General features: G+C 32.8%; 2 protein-coding genes across 3 annotated transcripts in view; one reads left to right on the top strand and one right to left on the bottom strand.

Moving 5' to 3' along the window:
- The first annotated feature begins 5657 nt into the window (after nucleotides 1–5657).
- Nucleotides 5658–9710, top strand: LOC126978445 (ADP,ATP carrier protein 1-like). Of its 2 annotated transcripts, none has more exons than XM_050827239.1 (7): nucleotides 5658–5882; nucleotides 6080–6271; nucleotides 6528–6556; nucleotides 6638–6843; nucleotides 7215–7476; nucleotides 7576–7810; nucleotides 9047–9710. In XM_050827239.1, exons 4-7 carry the CDS (start codon nucleotides 6660–6662, stop codon nucleotides 9287–9289), a joined length of 924 nt encoding a protein of 307 aa, XP_050683196.1. In that variant the 5' UTR covers nucleotides 5658–5882; nucleotides 6080–6271; nucleotides 6528–6556; nucleotides 6638–6659; the 3' UTR covers nucleotides 9290–9710. The 2 variants fall into 2 exon arrangements, with proteins under 2 accessions (XP_050683196.1, XP_050683195.1); XM_050827238.1 differs by having other exon boundaries at nucleotides 6337–6556.
- LOC126978417 (dynein axonemal heavy chain 5) overlaps nucleotides 9702–11075 on the bottom strand; it is a 51592-nt gene continuing 50218 nt past the window's right edge. Inside the window, exon 48 of the mRNA XM_050827187.1 lies at nucleotides 9702–9972. Coding sequence (XP_050683144.1) covers nucleotides 9719–9972 — 254 coding nt within the window. The 3' untranslated portion in view covers nucleotides 9702–9718. The remainder of the gene's footprint in view (nucleotides 9973–11075) is intronic.

Genomic DNA, 11075 nt, shown 5'->3' with positions numbered 1-11075 from the left:
AAACGAGCAATGATAAATAGGTTTTTTGTATTTAAATTTGCCAAGTATGTTTTTGAACAGGCGGTTTTGGAAAAGACCATTCGAGCATCAAAGCTCCTCAACGGACTTGGTTTTTCCTGAGGATATTCTTACCTACTCAAATGCCTCTGACCGTCGAAATCAAAATTCACTTTATTTCCAGCACCATATCACTTATCTCTTTAATCGTTTAACAAAATTTAATCCGAAACCTATCTGTAGGCACTTCCTGTGATATTGTGATAAATTGATTTTATATCTTTTTTTTGTATATTTCAATTCGGAATAATAACTAACAAAATAAATAATAGTGAGTTACAGTAAAGTAATTTCTTAGTAAAAGACTAATCTTATTGTCAATATATTATATGATTAAGTTACAGTAAATTGATTGATAAGAACATATATAAAATGTTATTTATGATTGCAAACTTATATAGATTTGTATTTTATATATTGTTATACAAGTTATACAAATATTTATAGAACGTTGTAATATTTATAGATTATAAGACATTTATAATCGTATGTTAAAATGCGCTACAATAAATATATTTTACCTTTTAAGTTTAAAAACTAAATATATTAATTGAGTATTCAAATAATTTACAGGGATTTGGACCACATTTGAAGAGACAAATATTATAGTATTTTACCAAATGATATAATATCTGTAGGAGTTGAGTTGGCAATCTGTGACGGACAATAACGGGATCCCATATGTAAATTATTGTTACCACAGAAAAGTTATAGTATTTTACCAAATGATATAAAATTATATGTAAAAGATGAATTGGTAACAGATTACAGACCATAACAGAATCCCATATGTAAATTATTGATACCACAGTTAGTTATTGTATTTATCGAATGATATAATATATGTGAAAGGTGAATCGGTACTCTGTGACAGACCATAACTACAACTAATATAAGTTCGAATTTATGCCGACACGAACGTTGCCAAACTCACTCTAATTAATTTATTTTCGTTGACGTTATATATACAGTGTGTACAAGTTGTGTACAACAATAGCTTACTTTTATTATGTTATCTAGGTTAGTCATTAAAATAACGTTTTGCAGTTGGACGAACATCGGTTACCGTAATTTTTGTATTTTACTCAATAGTTACCATTAGATTGGTTAACACAGATACATCACTTTAAACTATAGCAGTTTGCACTTATGTAATATATTTTCGTAGCGTGGAATTTCCGGGCCTTATACTAATACATATTATTGATTCCTAATATACAATATTAACGACCGGTATAACGCAGTAGGATGAAGTTTCAACTGGATTTGCCAAGCACATACACGTGAAATGCGTACTTTGGCCGGACGATTTAAAAATACAGTAGAATGTGGTAGACATTGATGTGAGAATGATTTGGTTGATTATAGTGACATTATTTAACACTTTTACACATTATTTCTAATATTGTTGAATTCTTTCTGACGTATTAATAAGCTACTGATCAAATTCTATCAATATTGTTACAAACTAAATTCGTACATATATATATTTTTTTTAATTCCACTCAGTACGGCTTTTGCAACATATCAGTTAATTTCTTAAGGTGAGTTATATGCAAAATTTAGCAGAAACATACTAGGACACAAATTGTTTTTCGTCCTTTTTATTGCTAACAGTTTTTGCTATGACTTGATCTGCTTGCACAATATTATTGTCTGCTTGTCACATCCAGTATTTCATCCTAGTAATGAAATTGCTTAATGACCCTTGCCACGCTAACTTCGCATTTGTTTAAGTCTTATTTTTTATTGTTACCGTATTATATGGATAGATATATTACTCGTAATAATTAAAAAATAGTTCAAAAACATCACCAATATGTCATAAAAGTCAGCCCATAATATAATGTATTAGGAGATATAGAAATAAATTTGTTTTAGTTTTAAAACTAAAAATTTTGAATACTATAAAATTGTCGTCTGGCCTTAAAAACTCACATCTTGTATATATGCACCTATACAAAATAATTGCTATTTATGAGTAAAATATTTAGGTATGTAGTTTTTCTACGTTCGATACAACTTAAAATTAAGGAAATAGTGCTGTCGTAAATATTGTCATATTATCTTGAATACAATATTATTTGTAAATTATTGTTTTATTTTATGTATTCTCTTCTAATATTCATAGTTAGGTGAGTCGTAATATTCAATATTGTTTCAACTTTTATAGTAGGTACCCAAAAGGCATGAAAGGCATTTATTTTCTCAAAATTGATTTCTTTAGAATTCTTTTTGATGTCATTTCTGATAACTACTAGATACAACTACCGCTTCGGAAACAAATGGCGCTCTGAAAGAGAAGAAGCGGCGCAAGAAGCTCTCCCCGCATTCTTTTTTGCGCTCTTTTCAATAAAAATATACAATATTGTACTGTCATTGCTATTGCTATAAAATAATCATAATCTAGTCCCAGGCTGTCCGATCACTTAGATATTCAGCTGTGGAGTAGTAGGATTTACGTCAAAGCCATTTTTTAATAAAACATTTAAATTTATTTATAGATAATGTCTGAACAGGTGGCTGGGAGTTTATTATAAAAGTGTACACATTTACCTTAAAGCTTTTATGTAAATAAATAAAATAAGCAATTGTTAGTTTATAAGTTATATTCTTAGGTAATTTATATCCCCAGACAGACTGAGACCGCTTTGAAAACCTTGAAAAAAATAGCGGCGATCTCTTAACCTCTATTTTCAACACACGCACACTAACGTAATAAACCTGGCTTGTCTAGACGTATAAATTATCTAAGGTTATAATATTATCTGGAAACAAAACTCCGAGGATTTATATATGTGAGATTATTATGCGTGGTAACACATACAATTATCCAGTCAGAAACAATATGGAGGCGACACTATGTGTCCAAATCATGAAATGACAAAAGCACTGTACATACATTTTAATTAATTTCTTAGATATATATATCTAAATCTAAGAAAGCTAGTATCTATATATATATAAATACTAGCTGTTCTCGCTACGTCGTCAGCTTGGACACAGTAGACATATTATGTAACAGTATGGAAACTAAGCCTTGTTTAAGTAGTAGTAATAGTGTTGTTTCAACACCCTTAAGAATCACCATGAAGCAAAAATTGTCAATTTCATGCAGCCACCCCTCGAAAATCATGTAAACGGCACCCGAGACGAAAAGTTTATAAATTTCTGCAGCCGCCATTTTGAATTTTCATTTCCATAGCACAACGACGAGTTTCAACACCCACGAAAACCATGACAAAACACATGTAGGTAACAATTTTTTGTCTAAAATAAATAAGTTTAAATAAACATCCGCGAAAACCATTAAACCACACCACGTCGTATTACATATTTAATAGATAAATATGTGAATTTGCCGACATCGAATTCCATAGTAAAATGACATGATGCCACTTTGAATTGTTTAACATTTTGTGTTGACGAATTTATACAATCGATCTCACGGACATAAGTCTGAATTCGAATACCTACTAATTATAATAATAATATTACGCAAAAATTAAAGCAAAAAGTCCTTAAAAAAATTTATTCCTCGTCCTCTTGTACGTTAGGTAGAAAAAACAATATTGTAATAAACAAGGTATTAAACACAACCAATTAAACTATTATTATACCGCATAATTAAGTTAAATTACGTATAATTTAATGTCATTTTTTTTTTTTAACTTTTATATAAATTGAAATTATATATTGAAATTAATTTAATTCTTGTCTATTGGTTGTGTTTCAGTAGACATATGAGTTACAAGAGGCTTGGTAGCTGAAGTATGATACAAATGGTCTAGTTGACCAGCTAACGTCAGGGTGTCGCATTTGCGTGACGGTGTGCGCGCACATCGTAAAAATGGATTCACGCGCTAAAAGAAGTAGGTATTTCTTCAAAAATGCCTTATTCTGTTTTAAATATTCTTCTAAACAAATAGTGGTAAAAACCTCTTTTTATGAATATAAAGAATGGTGGTATCAGGAAGATCTGCTCTTTTTTTTAATGAATGCTGAGAAGTAAATGAAATAAATACGAGCGCGCATGTGTGCGTGTTTTTAACATAATATGTATCGTAAAAGCAACTCCGTATTATTATAATTAATTGGTAAGTAGTATTCAGGCCGCGAACAATGCAATTTTTCATTCCAGTAAGTTTCTGTTATATTATATGAGTAACTGTTTATTTTATTACATAAAAAGGTTGCACTTCATTTATAATGCATGCTAGAGTACTCAGTCCTGAATGGTTTAACAACTGAAACTTTGTCTTTCCTTCGATTGTGTTAAATATCGTGATCGTGGGGTCGTTAGGGTTAATAGGTTACAAAGCTGATATTAGCTTTTTGGGCTCTTTCCACCTCCAGTAATCTTAACAGCACCACATCATAACGCCATGCAATATTCCAGTTTTCAGACTGAACGAGAGGGAGCGAGAGAATCTATATATCTAAGAGACTTTAACATCCAGACAACATTCAATTTGAGGAAACCAGGACAGCTGCTACTCGACTATAACACCCAGGTATTTCGTGTGACGCACATTGCTTGCAGCAGAGTCTTCACAGTTGGGTATTTTATTTCAAATCATGGGTGGGCTGAATTTTTTTTGAGGTGGTATAGCAAATGTAGTTTGTTTTAGTTGTATTAATTGAGAGCAAGATGTATTTCAACCAACTGGCAACTAGTAACCATGCCTTGTTCAGCGGCGTATTTAGTTTCTTTCCAGGTGTCTGTGGCGTAATCAACTGCCGTATCAAAAGTATACGAGAAGTTTCAAGCGATCAGCGTTGTTAATTTGTAAATTAAAGCAATCATTTATGTAAATTAAAAATAAAGTGGAACTTAAAACTCTTCATTGTGGTACGCCACATGATACGTTGAGCTCCTGGTTTGACCACTGGCCCAGTTTAGCCTTTTGTTTCCTATTACATAAATAATTTTCAAAAAGAGCAAGTTATATACCTCTAATTCCAATAGATTCCAGATTTTGTACAAAGATAGGGAGAGATACAGTATCAAATGCTTTCTTCAGGTCAATAAAGACTGAAAGATACTTTTTTCTTTTGTCAAGATTTTCTGTAATTAGCGACACTAAGGACTTTGATAATCTATCCGTCTAGATAGAGCCTCTTGCTGCAAGACAACCGATGAAAACGGTCCAAGTATATTACGTTAGTGTGTGTGACAAGCTACGCCTTACGTTGGTGTTAGTGTGCGTGCATTGCTCAAAATGGAGATTAACTGTCAACCTAAATTATTTTCGACGTTTTCACAGCTGTCTCAGTCTATCTAGACGTATAAATGATCTTAGGTTTAGGGTATTACTGCATCTTTCGTTGAAAACTTTTTCCAAATTGAGACATGAATATTATGTTAAAATTTTATAGATACGCTTTTTCTAGGTGTACAACATATGCAACGAATGGCATGCGGATTGTCGTAGATATTTTCTCCACGATAATGTTTTTGATCACTTTATTTTCTACACGTAAATTTGTAGATAGATTCTTACACTACACTGCTCGTCACTTTTTGCGCTTCCTAGAGATGTGAAGTATCACTAAGTATTATGTATTCTTTAACACAGTAATTCAAGATAGCCATGGATGTTGCATTGTCACGATTGTCACGAAACGTTTTAATAGGAAAAAATGTTAATTTGATGTTAGTTATGCTACATTTGTTGTACTTGTATTCACATATCAAATTTAATTGTAGAGTAATAATTCTCATAATAAAACGCTCTCTAGTCTCAACAACACCATGAGCAATTTAGAAATTTAGGTTTACATCGTATGTTTGGTAAGAGTGATTTTGATGATCAAATTACAAGGTAGGTGTGCTGTAAGCTTTACAGGTACTTAATTTTAATCAAAATGAAATCCTTATGGTTTTAGAGTATTAAAAATTGCTTTGTATTTGTTTGTATGTTTTTTGACGCCTCTATTTAGTATAATGATTATTATGACATTTGGATTTTTTGTTTTAATTTCCAACATTGTGATGAGTGCACTTAGTATAATATTTTAGGGTGCTGGCGTACAGAAACCGGTCACTCGTACAAGCATTCCGCGTTCGTTTTATGCTTTCGTTGAGATAGATCTCCGAAAAATGTTCATATAGGCATACCAACAAGGCACTTTACGGTGCGAAGGCATTCAGATATCGGTTCACAGAAGTGTTCGGAAGCAACATATTAAACTTTTCTAAAATTATGTAAAGGTTTGTTCTTAGTGTGCTAAATTACACGAAAATAATCAAGCAATTCATAAAAACTTCTTTTACAGTTCTAATTTTGAAAAATAAAAACTAGACACATTATTTTTGTGAATCTGACACAAGTGGCTGACAAAATATTTGTACAATAGCCAATATATAATTATTTATCAGTATTATCGTTTTCATTTAAAATAAAAATCTTAGTTATCTGCGTTATGTAAATCATTGTTTTATTATGACGATATTTAGATGCTTCCAGATTTACGTTTCGTGCTCACAATAAGACAGGTATGCTTGCTTTTTGAAAATCCCTGATTCATTTTGTTTTATATATTATGGTTTTGTAATATTATTGAAAACACTTTTAAGAACACGTTATTTGCAAGAAAAAATGTCAAAAGATGAGAAAAAGAAAGAGGGGGGGAAAGATGCCACGAGTTTTATGAAGGATTTCCTGGCGGGCGGAATTTCCGCTGCGGTTTCAAAAACTGCTATGGCCCCGATGGAACGCGTTAAACTTATTTTACAAGTCCAGCACGTTTCTAAGCAAATAAAAGCAGACCAGCGGTATAAAGGTGTGGATGTATTTTATATTTGTTACTCAATAAAGTGATTTTTTTTCAATAAGGTTAATTGTCGATCACATTTTGAACCATACCACACATTAGCATAGTAGCTTATTTCGAGAAGAATCGGCAAATATCCCGAAAATCATATAAATATAAGTATTACAATAATAAATAGTGCGTATTATACCTGTTTGCCTTACTATTAATAACATAAAGTTGCAAGGTGAAATTAGAATTTAAATAACAATTAAAATATAATTAATAAATAGCTCAGTATATAGAAATAAATAAAATTATTTATGGTAAACTTACTAATTGTTATTACAGCACACGTACAATATCATAATTTGTATGTACTAATATCAATGTGTTTTTAGGTATTGTTGATGCATTTATTCGTATACCCAAGGAACAGGGTATTGGATCCTTATGGAGGGGGAATTTAGCAAATGTTATAAGATATTTTCCGACGCAGGCACTAAACTTTGCATTCAAAGATGTGTACAAGGGTTTATTCTTAGAGGGCGTGGATAAAAATACACAGTTTTGGAAGTTTTTCATTGGAAACTTAGCGTCTGGTGGCGCGGCCGGTGCGACTTCATTATGTTTCGTCTACCCATTGGATTTCGCACGAACAAGGTGAAAACTTGTAATTTGAGAAATGTTTAAATTAATAAGCCATTCGAACCGATATAAAGAAATTGACTTTGTTATCCCAAACGTCGTTATTATTTGCAGATTAGCCGCAGACGTTGGAAAAGGCGCAGGGCAAAGAGAATTTAACGGATTGATTGATTGTTTGATGAAAACTCTTAAGAGTGATGGTCCTATAGGCTGGTATAGAGGATTCGTAGTTTCTGTGCAGGGTATTATCATTTATCGCGCGACTTATTTCGGATTTTACGATACTGCAAGAGGAATGCTTCCGGATCCAAAGAACACGTCAATATTCGTATCATGGCTTATTGCTCAGGTATGCTATTTTTCGTCTACATTCTAGGTTTTCTTAGAACTGATTGAATCAATGCACATATTCATTCATATGGAATGAACAATTTCATTCATGAGGAAGTACATGTCGATCATCTTATGATTACTTTTTCGAGAGAAGGAAACTACATCATACATCGATGTATTTAGGCTGAATGCTTGATAAGCAGGGCCCGTATACTGGCTAAAAACCTGCTCTATGCCGGTAGATCAACAGTCTTGATCACACTTCATAATGCTTAATGCTTATTACCGTGGCCCATGTTCTCTTGCCACACCAGGGAAATAACATCGTCGATGCTAGACTTACGCACTTTTTTAAAAGATTCAATTTCTCTCTCTCTTCCTGGACACAAAACAAGAATGTTCTACAACACAAACTTCCACAGTTTTGTTTTAATTCGAAGTAAGATCCTTTAGGACCAGACTGTGGATCAGATAGTGGGATTGGTTTTTGAGTATGTGCCATGTGGCGATGCTGAAATTCGCAGACAGGAATCAGGTCAAAAGGCTTTACGCAACTCTGCGGGTAATAATAAAGAGAAAACTGCTCTACAACATCTATTATGACAAATGAAACGCCGTTGTCATTGCCATAAAATTGCCATCAAGGTCCAACAGAAGACCCGTATATGCATTACCACTATTGAACCTGCAGACACAGGCATATGTGCGGACTTGGCCCTTGAAATATGCACGCTGTCGTCTACTACAGTTGTTTACTGTCAAATCTTCTAATTGCAAAGACCATGTTATGGGACATATGACAACTTCTACCGACGTGACATCAATTTATGCCAGGGAAATGTTTAATATAATCTGTCGTTTATTCGAGAGTCTCAATTTAGGTATAAAATACTAGCTGCAACGATTCGAGATACTGAGATTAGACAGATGTTGTATAAGTTCACGTGAATGATATAACCTTTAAGGAAGGTTGCCATAATGATGGTTTTGACTCATTCATAATAATGGCACAATTAATGCGTTATTATCAGAATATTTTGTACCTCAATCATATAGAAGTTACCTTATTACTACAAACAAAACACAGTAGTCATGTTTAGGGCAAACCTAAAACTCGGTCCGCATGATGAACCTGAATTAAGGTTGAGCATTGGCGAAAGAGCAGTCTTCGCGCTGAAAATCTAGTCGCGTTGCATGCAAATATGTATGATCATAATAACCACAAATTGATTTTAAAATTCAATATTTACAGTCTGTTACAACCGTGGCGGGAATAGCGTCTTATCCACTAGACACAGTCCGGCGACGAATGATGATGCAGTCAGGTCGCCCTGCCAATGAGCGTCTCTATAAAAACACATTGCACTGTTGGGCTGTTATACTTAAGACAGAGGGTCCAGGTGCTTTCTTCAAAGGAGCCTTCTCGAATGTCCTCCGAGGTACTGGCGGTGCATTCGTATTAGTACTTTATGATGTTATCAAGAAGATGCTCTAAATATGTTTAACACGTGAAAGAAATCTGCGACGTCACATTGTCGTTTAAAATAGTAATTTATATATTGTAACGTCTTGTATTTGTCGTATATGGTATTTATATATTATTATTTATGTTTGTCTCTTGAAAATGTTAATAGTCGAAATTGTGTTGTCTGTCTTATGCTATGTGACGACAAAAAGTTGATTTAATAAAATATGGAAAAACATGTAAGTATTTATTTCAAATGATAAAAATATTTTTTACTGTATTATTATTTATAAGATGTCTAGGAACACAATTGTTAATTCTATATTTATTTCTGCTGCAATATTAGTGCTCTTAACAGTATGATGCACGCCAAGAGCGCGGCAAAGATAAGGCGAACGCAAGTTATTTTACATAATCATCTTTATTAAAAATAAATACTTAATACTTTTTTTGATGGATTTATTTTATGTCACAAAGCAAAGCAACCCCTCGTAATGTCCAATGTCTTGGATTGCTGTCTGTCTCAAAGTCAATGGAGCCAACATATTTTGCGTCGGTTCGCTGTGGCTTTCTGTAGATCGGACATTCATAAAGTCGCGGATCTTTCCCAGCAGTTGTGTTTATAGCAAATATGTAAATAACAGGCATTTGCTCGTAGAGTACTTTAGGTTTTGATTCTATCAGCTTTCCAGATTTTCGGTCCAAAGAGGCTCCTGAAATTATATTTATATTGACACGTCAATATTGATTACTATATTGACGAAAAGAGTCTTTAACGAAACTATTTTTAGTTTAAATTTATTATAATGTACTTAACATAATTATAAAGAGTTAACTACAGGCTTCCACAATTACTACTACTTAGTGTAGAAAATTAAACTGTATACATGAGCATATACTATTTGAACATTACAATTTATACGTAGCATTAAAGTTAATATGACAGATTGCTAAAGTTATTGCTTGCTTGCCAAGTGAAAGTATTTCTATTATAGTTCAGGTTAGTGTGGGGGAAATCTTAGTAAATCACGCTGTCGCAGTGATTTAAAGCCTTTAGAGTTTAGAGCTATCAGTACAGAGGAGGTTTTTAGTCGGTAGGTGGTGTTTACACCTGAGCCCGACATATGGGCCCCATTTCGAGGTCTTCAATACGTAAATGTATTTTCCTCCTCTCCAATATAAAAAGTGATTTAAAAGGGTTAAGAATAAATCTATTTGAAAATAATACCTTCGGATTGCATGGCAAGTTAGGAAAAAGTTGACATCTTAAACATAGGCTCAGAATCATAAACTTATGTAGCGTAATACGAGTAGACAAACACTCTCTTCATGGCGGTGAGACAAAACTTTAAATTTGCAGTTTTACAGATGTGTTACTGAGTTAGTGCAGTATGTAATTTTCCCTTTGACAAATATAGATAAAAGGCATACAATAATTCAACACAAACATTCAAAAGTCACGTATACAATATTTTAGTATCTAACACATGTTTTCTTAAATCATAATTATCTTAAGAAAATTAGTGTTTACTGCGTATATTAAATGTATTATTAAGTCTTTCTATTTATGTAAGGATAGTTATCTCACTTTCACACAGGGTTCGTCTATTACGCTACTATACTAAGTTTATGCTCAGAATATAATAGCGTATTGACAACCTGACAGCCCAATATTGCGTGCCAATTTTGATTTGTCAATATATGCGTTAGCTGGTGGTTTAATATTCAAAATACTGAAGCTAATGTCATGAGTGTCTGACTGTTTACGACAATCAAAATCTGTTACATTAACAAAAGATTCGTTTACTGTCTTGTT

The sequence above is a fragment of the Leptidea sinapis genome, chromosome Z (genome assembly GCF_905404315.1).
Source record: "Leptidea sinapis chromosome Z, ilLepSina1.1, whole genome shotgun sequence".
NCBI classification, from domain to species: Eukaryota; Metazoa; Arthropoda; class Insecta; order Lepidoptera; family Pieridae; genus Leptidea; species Leptidea sinapis.
Note: the sequence above shows the minus strand (reverse complement) of the source record. Positions and strands in the feature narration are given on the sequence as shown.